Consider the following 21129-nt stretch of genomic DNA (forward strand, 5'->3'; position numbering starts at 1 on the left):
CACTCAGCACTTCTAGCTGAAGATCGTTGCAAATGCTTCAGTCTTATCTTTTGCACTGATGTGCTGGGTTCCCACATCGTTGAGGATGGGGATATTTGTGGAGGCTGCTCCTCCAGTGAGTTGTTTAATTGTCCACTCCTATTCATGACTGGATATGGAAGGACTGCAGAGCTTGGATCTGATCTATTGGTTGTGCGATTGCTTGGCTCTGTCTGTCACTTGCTGCTTATGCTGTTTGGCACACATGTAGTCCTGTGTTGTAGCTTCACCAGGTTGACACCTCAATTTTCTAGTATGTTTGGCGCTGCTGGTCAAATAATCAGATCTCACTGAACCATGACACAAGCTGTGTCTATCTGCATTCCGTTTATACATATTCATTATTCAGTTAGTGACTTGGTCTTACCTAGACTATGATACAAGAATATTGCAATCACACTCATACAGATTGTAGCTTGCAGACTGAGTCATTCTATCTTCTCCAGATCTTCTGTACAAGATCGACCAGAAAAGACTTGACAAGGTTATTGTCCAAGGGGAGTTGGTAGCGGACTGGTCATGTCACTGGACAAGTCCTGAGGCCTAGGCAAATATCCTGGAGAAGTCGGGACTGTTTTCCTTAGAGAAAGGAAGGTTGGGAGGAGATTTGATAAGGATATTGAAAATCATGAGGGATCTGTATGGAGTAGATAGGGACAGAGTCATAGAGTTATACAGCACAGAAACAGGCCCTTCGGCCCATCGTGTCCGTGCCATCCATCAAGCACCTATCTATTCTAATCCCATTTTCCAGCCCTTGGCCTACAGCCCTGTATCTTATGGTGTTTCAAGTGCTCATCTAATTACTTCTTAAATGTTGTGAGGGTTCCTGCTTCTACCACCCCTTCTGGGTGAAAAAATTTTTCTCTCAAATCCCTTCCAAACCTCCTGCCCCTTACCTTAAATCTATGCCCCCTGGTTATTGAAACCTCTGCTAAAAGGAAAAGTTTCTTCCTATCTATGCCCCTCATAATTTTGTACACCCTCAGCCTTCTCTGCTCTAAGGAAAACAACCCCAGCCTAGCCAGTCTTTCTTCATAGCCGCAATGTTTCATCCCAGGCAACATCCTGGTGAATCTCCTCAGCACCCTCTCCAATGCAATCACATCCTTCCTATAGTGTGGTGACCAGAACTGCACACAGCACTCCAGCTGTGGCCTAACTAGCATTTTATACAGCTCCAACATAACCTCCCTGCTCTTATATTCTATGCTTTGGCTAATAAAGGCAAGTATCCCATATGCCTTTTTAACGACCTTATCTACTTATGCTGCTGCCTTCAGGGATCTACAGACAAGTACACCAATGTCCCTATGATCCTCTGTACTTCTTAGGATCCGACTATTCATTGTGTATTCCCTTGACGTGTTAGTTCTCCCAAAATGCATCACTTCACACTTCTCAGGATTAAATTCCATTTGCCACTGCTCTGTCCATTTTACCAGCCCATCTATATCGTCCTGTAATCTAAGGCTTTCCTCCTCATTTACAACACCACCAATTTTTGTGTCATCTGCGAACTTACTGATCCTATATTCATGCCTAATTCATTAACGTACACTACAAACAGCAAGAGACCCAGCACCGATCCCTGCGGTACACCACTCGCCACAGGCTTCCAATCGCAAAAACAACCTTCGACCATCACCGTCTGCCTCCTGCCATGAATCCAATTTAGGAACCAATTTGTCAAATTGCCCTGGATCACATGGGCTCTTTCTTACCTCCTTGACTATTCTCCCATGCAGGACCTTGTCAAAAGCCTTACTGAAGTCCATGTGGACTACATCAGCTGCACTACCCTCATCTACACAACTCGTCACCACCTTGAAAAATTCAGCCAAATTTATTAGACATGATCTCCCCCTGACAAAACCATGCTGACTGTCCCTGATTAATCCCTGCCTCTCCAAGTGGAGATTAATCCTGTCCCTCAGAATTTTTTCCAGCTGTTTCCCTACCATTGATGTTAGGCTCACTGGCCTGCAATTACCTAGTTTATCCCGACTACACTTGAATAATGGTACCACATTTGCTGTCCTCCGGTCCTCTGGCACCTCTCCTGTGGCCAGAGAGGGTTTGAAAATTAGCATCAGAGCCCCTGCAATCTCCTCCCTTGCCTCACATAGCAGCCTGGGATACATCTCATCTGGGCCTGGGGATTTATCCACTTTTAAACCCGTTAAAACTGCTAATGCCTCCTGCCTTTTCGTGCTCAATTTGTTCCAAGTGCATCGTAGCCCCGTCCCCTGATTTCTACACCTACGTCGGCCTTCTCCAGAGTGAACACGGGTGAAAAGTAGTCATTTAAAAACCTCACCTACGTTCTCCCGGCTCCACGCACAAATTGCCACTTAGGTCCCGAAGGGATATCCCCCGTAGATGTTCCCTTGGCCTCGTGAAAGGATCGAGGATGGAGAGGGAGGGCACAGGCTCAAAGTTGTTGGTTAGAGAAGCAAAAGCCCCAGGAGGAAGAGCGTTTCGATGCAGCGAACGGTTCGGGTTTGGAAAGCGCTGCCCGAGGGTGTGGCCGAGGCGGGTTCCATGGGGGGGGGGAGGGCGGGGAATCAGACAGTTGTCCGAAAAGGAAGGGGCAGGGTTACAGGGAGAAGGCAGGGGAATGGTACCCGAGGTGAGGAGCTCATTGCTGAGAGCCAGTGCAGACACGATGGGCCGAATGCCCCCCCCCCCCCCACCTTGTGCTGTCATCAATCCCTGATTCTGCCCTTCACAAAGTGCTCGATCTCCTGCGGGTCGGCCAGGAGGATCGCGCGTGCTCGGAGGCTCCAAAGCTCAGCCCGCCCTCCCCGACAGTGACCTCTCACCTGACAGCTCACAATGCCCGGCTGATTGACGGCAGCTCCGGAACAATAGGAGGAGTTGGGGGAGAGGGGCGGGTGGCGGGGCTGGAGGACCGAGCGGGAGCTGCGTGCTGGTTCCTCCAACCAATTGGAGCGAATGGGCGGGGCAGTGGCTGGAGCATGCGCACTCGGATACTGTAGATGGACCCAGGAAATAGTGGCGGATCGGCACCGGACGTGCAACAACACAAAAGCAGCAGGGGAATCGGTCTGGTGGACGGGAGGCTTTAAACACAGCTCGTGTAGACCTCAGGACTCGGACGGGGAAAGTACCGGTACCGTGTTTGCAGAAAGCGGTAAAGTTTCGGCTTCGGCCCGCCACAGGCCAGGGCTCACGGCCGCCATCTTGAGCGGGTCAATATGCAGCGGTGCGCATGCGCGGTCATCCCTCTCCCTGTCAGCAGGAGGAGAGAATGTTGTGCATTTCTATCCTGGACTGACAGGGATGGGATTTTGGAAACTCCTTTTACAGGGGGTTAGAAGGGGAGGATTTACACACAACAAACTCAGACCAAGAGAAATTTTGTCTCTTTTTCAGTTCTGTCCGGACTGACAGCGATTGCTTTTGTACAGTCCTTTTTTACAGGATATTACATTGGAAGGATTTGCAGACGGGAAACTCAAACCAAGCACCATATCGACATCGGACGGTGCCGCTCGATCCATCGGGACCCGAACACCATCATCGTCCTTTGAACATGGAAGCAAAGAGCCCTGTTCAAGGCGAGGAGAAACGGTTCACTTGTTCTGAGTGTGGACGAGGCTTTAGCCAAACGCCTGACCTTTCGAAACACATGCACAGTCACACTGGGGAGAAGCCTTGGAAGTGCGGGGACTGCGGAAGGGGATTTAATTACCCCTCGGACTTGGACATCCATCGGCGCATTCACACTGGGGTGAGGCCATTCAACTGCTCTGTATGCGGGAAGGGATTTGTCCGGTCAAACAGCCTCATTTCACACCAACTGGCTCACACTGATAAGAGACCGTTTAAATGCGCTGACTGCGAGAAGAGCTTCAAATGCAAAAGGGAACTGCTGAGGCACCAGCGCACCCACACTGGGGAGAGGCCATTCACCTGCTCCGAGTGCGGGAAGGGGTTCGCTGACTCATCCAACCTGCTGAAACACCAGCGCACCCACACTGGGGAGAGGCCGTTCGTCTGCCCCGTGTGCGGGAAGGGGTTCAGTCAGTCGTCCCAGCTCAATAAACATCAGCTTGTTCACACCAGTAAGAGACCGTTCAAATGCTCTGACTGCGGGAAGAGCTTTAAAAGCACGAGTAACCTGCTGACACACCAGCGCATCCACACCGGGGAGAGGCCGTTCAGCTGCTCAGTGTGTGCGAAGCGATTCGTTAATTTATCCCACCTCTCTGAACACCAGTGGGTGCACACTGGGGAGAGGCCGTTCACCTGCTCCGAGTGCGGGAAGGGCTTCATTAATCTATCCCACCTCTCTGAACACCGGCGGCTTCACACCGGGGAGAGGCCATTCACCTGCTCCGTGTGCGGGAAGGGATTCATCCGGGCAAGCAACCTCCTCTCGCACCAACTCGTTCACACCGACGAGAGACCCTTCAAGTGTTCCGACTGTGCCAAGAGCTTCAAATGCAAGAGGGAGCTGCTGAGGCACCGGCGCACCCACACTAGGAAGAGGCCGTTCACCTGCTCTGCTTGTGGGACGGGATTCATTGACTCCTGCGACCTGCTGAAACACTGGTGCGCTCACACTGGGGAGTGGCCCTTGGTCTGCTCCGTGTGCGGGAAGGGGTTCACCCAGTCATCCCAGCTCAATAAACATCGGCTTGTTCACACGACTGCGAGGCCATTCAAATGCTCTGACTGCGGGAAGAGCTTCAAAAGCACCGGGAACCTGCTGACGCACCAGCGCATCCACACCGGGGAGAGGCCGTTCAGCTGCTCCGAGTGCGGGAAGCGATTCATTAATTTACACCACCTCTCTGAACACCAGTGGGTGCACACCAGGGAGAGACCGTTCACCTGTTCCGAGTGCGGGAAGGGCTTCATTAACTCGTCGCACCTCTCGGAACACCGGCGAGTTCACACCGGGGAGAGGCCGTTCACCTGCTCCGTGTGCGGGAAGGGGTTCGTCCGCTCAAACAACCTCCTTTCGCACCAACTCGTTCACACCGATAAGAGACCCTTTAAGTGTTCCGACTGTGACAAGAGCTTCAAATGCAAAAGGGAGCTGCTGAGGCACCGGCGCACCCACACTGGGGAGAGGCCGTTCACCTGCGCTGCTTGTGGGATGGGATTCATTGACTCATCCAGTCTGCTGAAGCACCAGCGTATTCACACTGGGGAGAGGCCTTTCACATGCTCCATGTGCGGGAAGGGGTTCACTCGTTCATCCACCCTGCTGAACCACCAGCGAGTTCACAAGCGACAGCGCGGGTTGGATTCTGCCCTTGTTGCTGCTGCTGTCAATCACATCCAGGATTGAACCACGTTTACTCTGACAGTTTGTTGCTGCTGCTGATATCAGTAACCATATGACTGGACTGGGGTTAATATTCAAGTATATTTTAATATACGCGTCATGGAAAGTAAAGCAGGAGGGGGACCCTTTTTAAAAGGCTTCCTTCCAGTAAGGTAAACGACCACGAATCCCTGTAAAATGATTGAAAAATAAATGTGGCGTTCGCAGCTGGACATTGTGTTTGGATTACAGTATGAAATAGGGGGCACAGACATGAGGGGTCCGAGCTGGGTGGTGGAGGCCAGTTCTGAGCACACGGCACCCCACGGCGAGATCACAAACTGACCTGTTTCTGGGGTTACCGCTGGCTGGAGGAACAGCAGCCAGCGCATAGGAACAAGAGGAGGCCATTCAGCCCTATGTGCCTGCTCCACCATTCAATGAGATCTTGGCTGACCTCTAGCTTCAACTCCATTTTCCCCATCCTTGATCCACTTTCTTTGATAACTTTTTATTTAACAAGAATCTATCGATCCCCAGCTTTTTGAATAAGGGTGTTACATTGGCCGTTCTCCAAAACTCTGGGACTGTTTCAGAATCTAAGGATTCTTGAAAGATTACTACCGGTGCATCCACTATCTCTGTAGCTACTTCCTTTAATATCTTAGGATACAACCCATCAGGACCAGGGACTTATTGGCCTTTAGCTCCATTAGTTTCCCTAGTACTTTTTCTCTAGTGATAGTTATTGTATTTATTTCCTCCCCCCCACCCCCTTTTACCTCTTGATTATTTAGTACTTTTGGAATGCTATTAGTGTCTTCTACCATGAAGACTGAAGCAAAGTATTTATTCAACTCCTCTGCCATTTCCTGGTTCCCCATTATTATTTTCCCAGCCTCATTCTGTAAGGGGCCTGTGTTCACTTTGGCCTCTCTTTTATATATTTAAAGTAGCTCTTCCTGTCCATTTTTATATTACTTGCTAATTTACCCTCAAAGTTTATGTTCTCCCTCAGTTATTTTTCTGGCTGTCTTTTGTTGGTTTTTAAAACTTTCCCAATCCTTTGGTTTACCACTAATCTTTGCCACGCTGTACGTTTTTTCTTTCAATCTGATACGATCCTTAACTCCCTTGGTTAACTATGGTTGGTTTATCCCCTTCTTTGAATCCTTCTTCCTCACTGGGATATATCTTTGTTGAGAGTCATGAACTATTTTCTTAAATGTCTGCCATTGTTCATCAACCATCTTTTTTACCAAACTGCTTTCCTAGTCCACTCCAGCCAGCTCTGCCCTCATCCCATTGTAATTACCCTTATTTAAGTTTAGCACAGTTGTTTCCGACCCAAGTTTCTCACTCTCAAACTGAATGCTAAATTCTACCATGTTATGGTCACTGTTTCCTAGGGGATCCTTTACTCTCAGATCATTTATTAAACCTGCCTCATTACACATTACCAGATCTAAAATAGCCTGATCCCTGGTTGGATCTACAACAAATTGTTCCAGGAAACTGTCCCGCATACACTCAATGAATTCTTGCTCGTGTCAACATCTGCCAATTTGATTTTCAGAATCAACACGAAGATTAAAGTCACCCATGATTAATGTACTGCCTTTCTTACATGCCCTCATTATCTCCTGATTTATTCTCTGTCCTACAGTATAGCTACTGTCAGAGAGGCCTATAGACTACTCCCACCAGTGTCTCCTTCCCATTGTTATTTCTTACCTCCACCCATATGGATTCTACATCTTCCGAGCCAAGATCATTTCTTGCTATCGGACTTATTCCATCTTGTACTAACAAAGCTACCCCACCACCCTTTCCATCCTGCCTGTCCTTTCGAAAAAAAAAAACCCTGAATATTTAGTTCCTAGCTTTGACCTCCTTGTAACCACGTCTCCATAATGGCTATAAATATCATTCCCATTAACCTCTACTTGTGTTTCTGTTTCTCTATTTCTCTCTCCACAGACACCGTCACACCTGCCGAGTTTTTCCCGCATTTTCTGTTTTCATCTCCGGCTCGTTCTGGATTGATGTCAGGCAGGATAGGTGTGTCCGGTGGGTCTGGCTGTCCACTCCCATTGTGTGAGTTGTGGGAGCTCTTCAAACCCTCCAGGTTGAAGCTGGACCAAATGATCGGCTGGAATTAAATAGTCCCAGACATAGAAGAAGCGTTAAACAGCCTGTGAATTCTTCCACTAATTCACACTGTTCTCCAAGGGATGAGTTCAAAGAGAAACAATCACTACACTGTAACTTCCTGAAATAATCCCTGCTGTCTGTCCTGAATGAATCCATTTCAGTGACAAACGTTGAAATGTTTGCTCCACACCCACAGGGTTTCATCTATTTAAAGCCACAAACAGAAAGGTCCAATTTTCTCCTGGAGTTTGAGACAAATCAGCTTCCAAAAATGATTCAGAGTTTCAGCCAATGAGGGAGATCCGGGCTCAGCACCGCCCCCCTCATTCACTCCGATTGGTTGGAGGACCAGCTGCTCCATCTCGGTCCTCCGGTCCCGCCCTCTCTTCCTATTGGTCCGGAGCTGCCGTCAATAACTCCCCAACCCCACGCCCCCCTGGGTGGGGGGGGGGGGGCATTGCGAGCTGAGCATGCGCAGTCCCTGACGACGGACGGTAAGAGAGCTCGAGCGAGCGGGTTTAAAATGGAGGTTTTATGAAGATCGAGTGCGGATTCAGAGCCCAAAATAAAAGCGGCAACATCTTCTCCCTAAGACGCGACTAGAGAACCGAGAACGTTATCCCCGACTTTCCAGTTTCTTCCGTGTCGCTCGGGTCTTTGGCAGGGGGGGCGTGGTGGCGGTGATGCGCATGCGCAGTGTCAACTCATTCAGGGAGTGTCTGTAAATGCAGGGAAAATGATAAAAGTCAAGGAGCGTCTCTAAAAATGGCGATTGTCAGGAAATGAGTGCAAATGAAGCAAAATGATGCAACCGAACGTGGAGCGCTTAAAAGAGGAAAAGGGGAAGTACCGATGAGTAGGGAATGTCTGGAAAGAATCGTTGAGTCATAGAACTGGACAGCACAGGAGGAAGCCACTCGGCCCATCAGATCGGTGCCAGCTCTTTGCAGGAGCAATCCAGTTTGTTCCGCTCCGCCCCTTTTTCTACCTAACCACAAGAACGCAAAAATTGCAAGTAGGAGCAGGCCATTCGGCCCCTCGAGCCTGCTTGCCTTTCAGTAAGATCACGATTATGGCCTTAACTCCACCTTCCTTCCTGCCTCCCCCCCCGCCCCATCACCCTTGACTCATTTGTTGACAAAAAATCCGCCTAACTCAGCCTCGTATATATTCAGTGATCCGCCCTCTAACCGCTCTCCAGGGAAGAGAATCCCACAGACTTTAAGACCCTCGGAGATGTTAAAAAAAAACTCCCCTTATCTCAGTCTTGAAGGGGAAAGCCCTAACTTTTAAAATGTGCCCCCTAGTCCTGGACTCCGTCACACATGGGGAAACATCCTCGCAGCATCCACCCTGCCAACTCCCCTCAGAACCTTACACATTTCAATAAGATCATCTCTCATTCTTCTAAATTCCCGTGCTCAACCTTTCCTCCTAAGATTATCCCCTCCACCTCAGGAATCAGTCAGGTGAGCCTCCTCTGAACTGTTCTGCAACTCTGTCCTTTCTTAAGTGAGGAGACCAGACCTGTACGCGATACTCCGGATGCGGTCCCACCAAGGCCCTGTGCAGCTGCAGCAACACTTCCCTGCTTGTATATTCCATTCCCCTTGGAACAAACGCCAACGTTACATTTGCCTCCCCAATCACTTGCTGTCCCGGCACAGTGACCTTTTGCGATTTGTGCGCCCAGGCCATCAGATCCCTCCGCACATCAAGAGTTCTGCAGCCCCTCTGCTTTTAAATCACATTCTACTTTTCAACCCTTCCAGCCAAAGTGGACAAGTTCACGCTTTCCCACGTTATACTTCCATCTGCCAAATTTTCGCCCACTCACTGAAGCGAACCAAATTCTGCAGTGGGCTCGGCAAGGTTTTTTTCCATTCGAGTGTTTATCCACCAGTCCATCAGGCAGTGCGTTCTTACCACGAGATGTGTGAAAATGTTTTTTCTTGTACTGCCTTTGGCTCCGTGCTCTCTGGCTATTGATCTTTCACATTGGGAACAGTTTCTCTTTATTCACTCGTTCTAACTCTAGCAGGAGGCTTTCATTTGGAGAGGGTGGAATTGTTTCAGAGGTGAATATTTGTGACCGTTTATTTTGGAGCTTTTACCCCCATTCTCTGTTAACTGTGCTCTGGTTCCATGCCTGTTGCGGCTCCTTTACTGTGGATCTGAATCCACGTCCACCCATTGCTCTGTTTCACCTCTGCCCCCCGCCGATCACCTTTCTGCCGTTCATTGTCTAACATCTTCTGTCTCTAAGAATGGGTGCGTTTTAGCTGTGTTTAGTGTTTTAAGACCATAAGACACAGGAGCAGAAATTAGGCCATTCGGCCCATCGAGTCTGCTCCGCCATTCAATCACGGCTGATAAGTTTCTCAACCCCATTCTCCCGCCTTCTCCCTGTAACCTTTGATCCCCTTACCAATCAAGAACCTATCTATCTCGCTCTTAAATACACTCAATGACCTGGTCTCCACAGCCTTCTGTGGCAATGAGTTCCATAGATTCACCACTCTCTGGCTAAAGAAGTTTCTCCTCATCTCTGTTCTAAAAGGTCTTCCCTTTACTCTGAGGCTGTGCCCTTGGGTCCTCATCTCTCCTACTAATGGAAACATCTTCCCCACGTCCACTCTATCCAGGCCTTTCAGTATTCTGTAAGTTTCAATCAGATCCCCCCTCATCCTTCTAAACTGCATTGAGTATAGACCCAGAGTCCTCAAACGTTCCTCGTGTGTCAAGCCTTTCATTCCTGGGATCGTTCTCGTGAACCTTCTCTGGACCCTCTCCAGGGTTTTACTGTTACTTCTGCTGACCGGGTCGAAATGAGATTCCCACCGCTGCCCTTCCCCTTGTGCTCCTGGTTTCCCAGCTTTATCTTCCCGCAGAACCTTTCAGAGCCAGGAATTGATTTTCCTGCGCTGCGGCCCATTTCTCTCCCGCTTCTGAGTTTATATTGACCATGAAATCCTGCTCCGTTTTTATTCCCCGTTATTCATTCTGCACGCCCTGAAACGTGAACCCTGTTTCTCTCTCCACAGATAGCGCCTGACCCGCTGAGTGTTTCCAGCATTTCCTCTTTTTATTTCGAACTTGCAGCAGCTGCAGCGTTTTGCTTTTGTTTCATTGCGGGCGTCGATCGTGGAACCGAGTCCGGAAACACCAAGACGGTCCAATTGAGAGCCGGTTTGTAGCAGGGTGGGCATTGGCGACAGAAATTCGCCCCTGGCCTCCAGTGCAGGTCTTTTCTCATGGAGTCAATGAGTTATAGAATGGTCACAATACCGACGGAGACCATTCAGCCTGTCCTGCCCGTGCTGGCTCTCTGCCGGAGCAAATCAGCTAGTCCCGCTCCCCTGCCCTTTCACGAACAAGACCAGCAGCAGATATTTCCCGTCCCCAGTTACCTGTGGAGAAGAAGACGTCTGACCTTCTTGAACCGCTGCAGTCTGTGTGGTGAAGGTGCTCCCGCGATGCTGTTAGACTAGGAGTTACAGGTTATTCGGCCAGCATTGACGAAGGGGACAGTGACATAGGTCCAAGTCAGCAACAGCAATTTGTATTTGTATCGCACTTTTAATGCAAAGCAGCATTTCGACATGCTTCACAGAGACATTACAAAGCAACATTTGACACCGTAGCCACGGAAGGAGATACTGGCATGGATGGAAAATTGGCTGGCTGATGGGAAACCGAGAGCAGGCAAAAAATGGGTCTTTTTCTGGTTGGCAGGATGTGGCGAGCGGTGAGCCACAGGGATCAGTGCTGGGGCCTCAACCTTTTAGAGATGATATCCATGACTTGGATGAAGGGACCGAAGGGATGGTGGCTAAGTTTGCTGATGACACAAATATAGGTAGGAAAGTAAATTGTGAAGCGGACATAAGGAGCGTCTAGATAGGGTAAGCGAGTGAGCAAATATTTGGCAAGCTGGAGTTTAATGGGGGGGGTGGGCGGGGGTGGAATGTGGAATTGTCCGTTTTGGCAGGAAGAATAAAAGAGAAGCATACTATCTAAATGGTGAGAGATTGCAGAGCTCTGAGGTGCAGAGGGATCTGGGTGTCCTAGTGCATGAATCACAAAGGCTAATAGCAGGTACAGCAGGTAATAAGGAAAGCGAATAGAATGTTATCCTTTATTATGAGGGGAATTGATTATAAAAGTAGGGAGGTGATGCTTCAGTTGTACAGGGCACTGGTGAGACCACATCTGGAGCACTGTGTACAGTATTGGTCACCTTATTTAAAGAAAGATGTAAATGCATTGGAAGCAGTTCGGAGGAGGCTTATTCGTCCAATACCAGGAATGGACAAGCTGTCTTATGAGGAAACGTTGGACAGGCCGGGCTTGTATCCGCTGGAGTTTAGAAGAGTGAGAGGAAACTTGATTGAAACCTTTAAGATCCTGAGGGATCTTGACAGGGTGGATGTGGAGAGGATGTTTCCTCTCGTGGGAGAATCTAGAACTAAGGGTCACTGTGTATAAATAAGGGGGTCGTCCATTTAAGACAGAGATGTGAAGATATTTTTTTCTCTTAGAGGGTTGTGAGTCTTTGGATCTCTCTTCCTCAAATGGCAGCGGCAGCAGACACTTTGAATGTTCTTGATAGATTCTTGATAAACAAGGGGTGAAGGGGTATTGGGGGTGGGTGGGTGGTTACAGTCAGATCTGCAATGATCTTATTGAGTGGCGGATAAGGCTCGAAGGGCTGAGGGGCCCACTCCTGCTCCTAATTTGTATGTTTGTCTGTACGTGTTTGGGCAAGTGACCAAAAGCTTGGTCAGGGCTGGGTTTTAAGGAGTATTTTAAAGGAGGAAAGCGAGGTAGAAAGGCAGAGAGGTTTATGGAGGAAATTCCAGAGCTTGTGGTCTCAGCAACTGAAAGAAAGGCCACCGATAGTGGGACGATTAAAATCATGAATGGCCAATGGACCAGAATTGTACGAGTGCAGATATTTCAGATGATTGAATGACGGGAGGAGCTAACAGAGAAAAGGAGGGACAAGAGCATGGAGGAGATTACTGAGACAGGGAGCGACAAGAGTATGGAGGAGATTACAGAGACTGAGAAAGACAAGAGCATGAAGGCGATTACTGAGACAGCGAGGGACATGAGCCTGGAGGAGATTACAGAGATAGAGAGGGACAAGAGTATGTAGGAGATTACAGAGAGCGACAAGAGTATGGACGAGGTTACAGAGAATGAGAGAGACTAGACCATGAAGGAGATTACAGAGACTGGGAGAGACAAGAGCATGAAGGAGATTACAGAGACAGGGAGGGACAAGAGCATGGAGGAGATTACAGAGACAGAGAGCGACAAGAGCATGGAGGAGATTATAGAGACAGGGAGGGACAAGAGCATGGAGAAGATTATAGAGACAGGGAGGGACAAGAGTACAGAGGAGATTACAGAGACACAGAGGGACATGAGCATGGAGGAGATTACAGAGAATGAGAGAGACAAGAGCATGGAGAAGATTACAAGGACATGGAGAGACAAGAGCATGGAGGAGATTACAGAGACAGGGAGGGACAAGAGCATGGAGGAGATTACAGAGATAGGGAGGGACAAGAGCATGGAGGAGATTACACAGATAGGGAAGGGACGAGCATGGAGGAGATTACAGAGGCAGAGAGGGACAAAAGCATGGAGAAGATTATAAAGACACGGAGATACAAGAGCTTGGTGGAGATTACAGAGACAGGGAGGGACAAGAGCATGGAGGAGATTACAGAGACAGGGTGGGTCAAGGGCTTGGTAGAGATTACAGAGACAGGAAGGGACAAGAGCATGGAGGAGATTACGGAGACAGGGAGGGACAAGAGTATGGACGAGATTACAGAGAATGAGAGAGACTAGACCATGAATTAGATTACTGAGACAGGGAGGTTCAGGAGCATGGAGGAGATTGCAGTGGCATAGAAGAACAAGTGGATGGAGGAGATTACAGAGACAGGGATGGACTAGAGCATGGACGAGATTACAAGGAATGAGAGAGACTAGAGCATGACGGAGATTACTGAGATAGGGAGGGAGAAGAGCAAGGTGGAGATTACAGACACAGTGAGGGACAATTAGCATGGAGCAGATTACAGAGACACAGAGGGACAAGAGCATAGAGGAGATTACAAAGACAGAGAGGGACAAAAGCATGAAGTAGATTACAGACAATGCGAGTAACAAGTGCATGGAGGATATTGCAGAGACAGAAAGGGACATGAGCATGGAGGAGGTTACAGAGACAGAGAGGCACTATAGCTTGGAGGAGATTACAGAGAAGGAGAGAGACTAGGGCATGGAGGAGATTACAGATACGGGGAGGGACACGAGCATGGAGGAGATTATGGAAACTGAGAGGGATATGAGCATGGAGAAGATTACACAGACAGAGAGGGACATGATCTTGGAGGAGATTACAGAGACAGAGAGGGACATGATCTTGGAGGAAATTACAGGGACAGTCAGGGACATGATCTTGGAGGAGATTACGGAGAAAGGGAGGGACAAGAGCATGGACAAGATTACAGCGAATGAGAGAGACTGGAGCATGGGGGAGATTACAGAGACCGGGATGGTCAAGAGCCTCCTGGAGATTACAGAGAATGATAGAGACTAGACCATGAAGGAGATTACTGAGACAGGGAGGTACAAGAGCATGGAGGAGATTAAGGACACAGGGAGGGATACGAGCATGGAGGAAATTACAGAGACAGGGAGGAACAAGAGTATGGACGATATTACAGAGAATGAGAGAGACTGGACCATGAAGGAGATTACTGAGACAAGGAGGGACAAGACCATGGAGGAGATTACCAAAACAGGGAGGGACAAGGACATGGAGGAGATTACAGAGACAGAGGGGTGCAATAGAATGGAGGAGATTATAGAGACCGGGAAGTTCAAGAGCCTCGTGGAGGTTAAAGAGACAGAGAGGGACAAGAGCATGGAGGAGATAATGGAGACAAGGAGGGACAAGAGCATGGAGGAGCTTATAGAGTCCGTGAGGGTCAAGAGCCTGGAGGAGATTACAGAGACAGGAAGGGACAAGAGCATGGAGGAGATTACAGAGACTGAGAGGGACATGAGCATGGAGGAGATTACAGAGACTGAGAAAGACAAGAGCATGAAGGCGATTACTGAGACAGTGAGGGACATGAGCATGGAGGAGATTACAGAGATAGAGAGGGACAAGAGTATGTAGGAGATTACAGAGACAGAGAGCGACAAGAGTATGGACGAGGTTACAGAGAATGAGAGAGACTAGACCATGAAGGAGATTACAGAGACTGGGAGAGACAAGAGCATGAAGGAGATTACAGAGACAGGGAAGGACAAGAGCGTGGAGGAGATTACAAAGACAAGGAGGGACAAGAGCATGGAGGAGATTACCAAAACAGGGAGGGATAAGAGCATGGAGGAGATTACAAAGAAAGAGTGGGACAGGAGCATGGCGGATAGTACAGAGACAGGGAGGGACAAGAGCATGGAGAAGATTACAGAGACAGGGAGGGACAGGAGCATGGAGGATATTACAGAGACAGAGAGGGACAAGAGCATGGAGGAGATTACAGTGACAGAGAGGGACAAGAGCATGGAGGAGATTACAGAGACAGAAAGGGACAAGAGCATGGAGGAGATTACAGAGACAGGGAGGGACAAAAGCATGAAGTAGATTACAGAGAATGCAAGTGACAAGTGCATGGAGGATATTGCAGCGACAGGATAGGACAAGAAAATTGAGGTAATTACAGAGAGGGACATGAGCATGGAGGAGGTTACAGAGACAGAGAGGCACTATGGCTTGGAGGAGATTACAGAGAAGGAGAGAGACTAGAGCATGGAGGAGATTACAGATACAGGGAGGGGTGAGAGCATGGACAATATTTCAGTGATAGGGAGGGACACGAGCATGGAGGAGATTATGGAAACTGAGAGGGACAAGAGCATGGAGGAGATTACACAGACAGAGAGGGACATGATCTTGGAGGAAATTACAGGGGCAGAGAGGGACATGAGCTTGGAGGAGTTTACGGAGAAAGGGAGGGACGAGCATGGACGAGATTATAGTGAATGAGAGAGATTAGAGCATGGGGGAGATTACAGAGACAGGGAGGGACAAGAGCATGGAGGAGATTACAGAGACAGGGTGGGACAAGAGCATGGAGGAGATTACAGAGACCGGGAGGGTCAAGAGCCTCCTGGAGATTACACAGACAGAGAGGGACATGAGCATGGAGGAAATTACTGAGACAGAGAGGGACAAGATTATGGACGAGATTACAGAGAAGGATAGAGACTAGACCATGAAGGAAATTACTGAGACAGGGATGGACAAGAGCATGGAGGAGATTACGGACACAGGGAGGGACACGAGCTTGGAGGAGATTACAGCGACAGAGAAGGACAAGAGAATGGAGAAGATTACACAGACAGACAGGGACAAGAGTATGGACGATATTACAGAGAATGAGAGAGACTAGACCCTGAAGGAGATTACTGAGACAAGGAGGGACAAGGACATGGAGGAGATTACAGAGACAGAGGGGTGCAATAGAATGGAGGAGATTATACAGACCGGGAAGTTCAAGAGCCTCGTGGAGATTACAGAGACAGAGAGGGACAAGAGCATGGAAGAGATTACAGAGACAGGGAGGGACAAGAGCATGGAGGAGATTATAGGGTCCATGAGGGTCAAGAGCCTGGAGGAGATTACAGAGACAGAGAGGGACAAGAGCATGGAGGAGATTACATAGACAGACAGGGACAAGAGTATGGACGGTATTACAGAGAATGAGAGAGACTAGACCCTGAAGGAGATTACTGAGACAAGGAGGGACAAGGACATGGAGGAGATCACAGAGACAGAGGGGTGCAATAGAATGGAGGAGATTATAGAGACCGGGAAGTTCAAGAGCCTCGTGGAGATTACAGAGACAGAGAGGGACAAGAGCATGGAGGAGATTACAGAGACAGGGAGGGACAAGAGCATGGAGGAGATTATAGGGTCCGTGAGGGTCAAGAGCCTGGAGGAGATTACAGAGAATGAGAGAGACTGTAGCAGGGAGGAGATTACAGAGACAGAGAGGGACATGAGCTTGGAGGAGATTACGGAAATAGGTAGGGATAAGAGCATGGAGGAGATCACAGAGACGGGGGTTACAAGAGCATGGAGGTAATTACAGAGATAGAGAGGGACAAGAGCATGGAGGAGATTACAGAGACAGCGAGGGACTTGAGTATGGAGGAGATTACAGAGGCAGAGAGAGACATGAGCATGGAGGAGATTACAGAAACAGGTAGGATTAAGAGCATGGAGGAGATTACAGAGGCGGGGGACAAGAGCATGGAGGAGATTACAGAGACTGGGAGGGACAAGTGTATGGAGGAGATTACAGAGGCAGAGAGAGACATGAGCATGGAGGAGATTAAGGAAACAGGTAGGGATAAGAGCATGGAGGAGATTACAGAGATGGGGGACAAGAGCATGGAGGAGATTACAGAGACAGAGAGGGACAAGAGTATGGAGAAGATTACAGAGATAGAGAGGGACAAGAGTATGGAGAAGATTACAGAGACTGAGAGAGTCAAGAGCATGGACGAGATTACGGAGACAAGGAGGGACAAGAGCATGCAGGAGATTACAGAGACAGAGAGGGACACGAGCATGGAGGAGATTACAGAAACTGAGAGGGACAAGAAAATGGAGGAGTTTACGGAAACAGGTGGGGACAAGAGCATGGAGGAGATTACAGAGACAGGGAGGGACAAAAGCATGAAGTAGATTACAGAGAACAAGAGTGTCAAGAACATGGAGGAGATTACAGAGACACAGAGGGACGTGAGCGTGGAGGAGATTACAGAGACAGAGGACCTTGGAGGAGATTACAGAGAAGGAGAGAGACTAGAGCAAGGAGGAGATTACTGATACTGGGAGGGACAAGAGCATGGAGGAGATTACAGAGACAGAGAGGGACAAGAGCATGGAGGAGATTATAGAGACAGAGAGGGGCAAGAATATGGAGGAGATTACAGAGGCAGAGAGAGATTCATGAGCATGGAGGAGATTACGGAAACAGGTAGGGATAAGAGCATGGAGGAGATTACAGAGACGGGGGACAAGAGCATGGAGGAGATTACAGAGACAGAGAGGGACAAGAGTATGGAGAAGATTACAGAGATAGAGAGGGACAAGAGTATGGAGAAGATTACAGAGACTGAGAGAGTCAAGAGCATGGACGAGATTACGGAGACAAGGAGGGACAAGAGCATGCAGGAGATTACAGAGACAGGGACACGAGCATGGAGGAGATTACAGAAACTGAGGGGGACAAGAAAATGGAGGAGTTTACGGAAACAGGTGGGGACAAGAGCATGGAGGAGATTACAGAGACAGGGAGGGACAAGAGCATGCAGGAGATTACAGAGACAGAGAGGGACACGAGCATGGAGGAGATTACAGAAACTGAGGGGGACAAGAAAATGGAGGAGTTTACGGAAACAGGTGGGGACAAGAGCATGGAGGAGATTACAGAGACAGGGAGGGACAAAAGCATGAAGTAGATTACAGAGAATGAGAGTGTCAAGAACATGGAGGAGATTACAGAGACACAGAGGGACGTGAGCGTGCAGGAGATTACAGAGACAGAGGACCTTGGACGAGAATACAGAGAAGGAGAGAGACTAGAGCAAGGAGGAGATTACTGATATTGGGAGGGACAAGAGCATGGAGGAGATTACAGAGATAGAGAGGGACAAGAGAATGGAGGAGATTATAGAGACAGAGCGGGGCAAGAGTATGGAGGAGATTACAGAGACAGAGAGGGACAAGAGTATGGAGGGGATTACAGAGTCTGCGGGAGACAAGAGCATGGAGGAGATTACAGAGACAGTGAGAGACCAGACCATGGAGGAGATTACAGAGAAAGGGCGGGACAAGAGCATGGAGGAAATTTCACTGACAAGGAGGGACATGAGCATGGAGGAGATTATGGAAACTGAGAGGGACATGAGTATGGAGGAGATTACAGGGACAGAGTGGGACAAGAACATGGAGGTGATTCCAGTGACAGATGGACAAGCACTTGGAGGGACTTGAAAACAAGGATGAGAATTTCATACGTTAATGCTTTCTTAAATGGAGACATCTTAAATCAGTGATCACAGAAGCGATGGATGAATACATCTTGTTCTGAGGTAGAACATGGGCAGCTCAGTTTTGGATGACCTCAGGGTTTTATGGAGGTTGAACGTGGGAGGCTGTCCGGGAGGGCGTTCAGATGTTTAGACCAGAGGTAACAATAATGGGTGATGGTTTTGGCAGCAGATGAGATAAGGCTTGGGTGGAGTCGGGAGATGTCATTGAGGTGGACGTAAGCAGACTTGGTGATGATGTGGATATGTGTTTGGAAGCTTGTGTCTTGGGGTGAAATATCTCGCCGCTGTTGTGCACCAGGGTTCAGCCTCAGGTGCTTGTCAGGGAGAGGGATGGAGTCGGTGGCTTGGAAGTGGAGTTTGTAGCGGGGACTGAAGAAAATGGCTCTGGGCTTCCCGATATTTAAATGGAGGAAATTTCTGCTCATCCAGCGCTGGATGTCAGACAATGTCAGGGCTTGGAGGTGATGGTGAACACATCCACCTGCTACCCTGCTACTTCTCGGTGGTGCAGGCTGAAGGCTTTGGAGATTCTATCGAAGTTCTTGTCCTGTTGTAGATATGCAAAATCTCTCTCTTTTGCCTCCTACCTCTCCCACCACCCCCTCTTCTCTACCTCTGTCTCTCTTACCCTCTCCTCCCATAATGTCCAGAGCCTTGTGTCGGCCCAGACCAGGTGCTAGGTTCCCTTCCCTGAAGGACATGAGTGAACCAGTCGGGTTTTGACAGCTTCCCTGGTCACTTTTCCCTCGTGCCGACCCCACGAATTGCCAAATTCATTCGGCTCCGTCTCACAACCCGCCTTTGTGTTTTTGTGGGTTCTCCCTCACTCCCTTTTCTCTTGTTTTAAATCAATTTCACAGGGGGGTTAGAAGGGGTGGATTTGGTCGTTGGGTAAACTCAAACCAAGTATCACATCAGCATCTAACAGAGTTGCTCAAATTTATTGTAACCAGAATATCACCGGATTTTGACCATGGAAGGAAAAAGCACCGTTCACAGTGAGAAGCCGTACACGTGTTTCATGTGTGGACGAGGCTTCAGCCGATCATCTGGCCTCTCGAGGCACAAGTGCGGCCACAGTGGGGGGAAGCCATGGAGATGTGAAGACTGTGGGAAGGGATCTGAATCCCCGCCTGAGTTGGAAAGCCACCAGTGCAGCTGCCGCGGGGAGAGGCCATTCACCTGCACCGAGTGCGGCAAGGGATTCACCCGCTCGTCCCACCTGCTGACCCACCGGCGGGTCCACACCGGGGAGAGGCCGTTCACCTGCACCGAGTGTGGCAAGGGATTCACCCGCTCGTCCCACCTGCTGACCCACCGGCGCACCCACACCGGGGAGAGGCCGTTCACCTGCACCGAGTGCGGCAAGGGATTCACCCGGTCGTCCCACCTGCTGACCCACCGGCGCACCCACACCGGGGAGCGGCCGTTCACCTGCCCCGAGTGCGGCAAAGTCTTCGCCCAGTTACCCAACTTGCTGAGCCACCAGCGAGTTCATAGCGACGAGAGGCCCTTTAAATGCCCCGACTGCGGGAAGTGCTACAAAAGCTCCGGGGAGCTGATGTCCCATCAGCGCGTTCACACCGACGAGAGACCCTTCAGGTGCTCCCACTGCGGGATTGGGTTCAGGCGCTCGTCCAACCTCACCCAACACCAGCGCACGCACACGGACGAGAGGCCATTCCGGTGCTCTCTTTGCGGCACTGGGTTCAGGCGATCGTCCGACCTCACGGTGCACCAGCGAGTCCACACCGGGGAGAGGCCCTTCACCTGCCCCGCGTGCGGGAGGAGGTTCATCGATTCGTCCAACCTGCAGAAACACCAGCGCATTCACACTGGGGAGAGACTGTTTAAATGCACAGACTGCGAGAAGTGCTATAAAAGTTCGGGGGAACTGATGTGCCACCAACGAGTTCACACCGACGAGAGGCCGTTCAGGTGCTCTCAGTGCGGGGCCGGGTTCAGGCGGTCATTTCAACTCACTGTGCACCAGCGCACTCACACCGGGGAGAGGCCGTTCACCTGTACTGAGTGTGGGAAGGGATTCACTCAGTCATCCCACCTGCTGAGTCACCAGCGAGTTCACAACTAACCACAGTGGTTGGATTTTGCACTTATATCCAGGACTGAACCATGTTCGTTGGGGGTCCTGTTTCTACTGATGTTAATGGACCCCAGCCCTGGTATATGAGCTAATATTTTGGATAAAAGTCAAATAAATCAGCTTTGTGTTAAACGCACAGTTGTAACATCTCTGACACCGGTTTGTCTCTTTGGAATTGCTCTCTCCCTCTCCCTTGTCCCCTCCGTCCTCACCCCAACAGCACATGTGAGGAGCGTGGGGAGCTTCTTTGTCACTAAGATTGAGTCAATCCGATCAGCTGCCTCGGCTGCTCCCCTCCCACTAGCCCACTGAGCGAAACTGCCTCCGAGTCCCCCCACCTTGCCCTTGTCCTGGACCTGCATCCTTCTCC

At 49.6% G+C, this 21129-nt stretch overlaps 2 protein-coding genes across 2 annotated transcripts; both read left to right on the top strand.

The window, feature by feature from the left end:
• The first annotated feature begins 3028 nt into the window (after nt 1-3028).
• LOC121270493 (gastrula zinc finger protein XlCGF57.1-like) lies at nt 3029-5538 on the top strand. The gene is made up of 2 exons (XM_041175821.1): nt 3029-3196; nt 3474-5538. Exon 2 carries the CDS (start codon nt 3599-3601, stop codon nt 5363-5365), a length of 1767 nt encoding a protein of 588 aa, XP_041031755.1. The 5' UTR covers nt 3029-3196; nt 3474-3598; the 3' UTR covers nt 5366-5538.
• Nucleotides 5539-19613: 14075 nt separating this feature from the next.
• Nucleotides 19614-20761, top strand: LOC121270505 (zinc finger and SCAN domain-containing protein 2-like). The gene has a single exon (XM_041175845.1). The coding sequence runs from the start codon at nt 19629-19631 to the stop codon at nt 20745-20747; it is 1119 nt and encodes a 372-aa protein (XP_041031779.1). The 5' UTR covers nt 19614-19628; the 3' UTR covers nt 20748-20761.
• Nucleotides 20762-21129: the final 368 nt, after the last annotated feature.

Source organism: Carcharodon carcharias, chromosome 27 (assembly GCF_017639515.1).
Source record: "Carcharodon carcharias isolate sCarCar2 chromosome 27, sCarCar2.pri, whole genome shotgun sequence".
NCBI lineage: Eukaryota > Metazoa > Chordata > Chondrichthyes > Lamniformes > Lamnidae > Carcharodon > Carcharodon carcharias.

Excerpts from the sequence above, each read along its gene's own strand:
- LOC121270493 (XM_041175821.1), top strand. The coding sequence starts at position 3,599 with ATGGAAGCAAAGAGCCCTGTTCAAGGCGAGGAGAAACGGTTCACTTGT.
- LOC121270505 (XM_041175845.1), top strand. The coding sequence starts at position 19,629 with ATGGAAGGAAAAAGCACCGTTCACAGTGAGAAGCCGTACACGTGTTTC.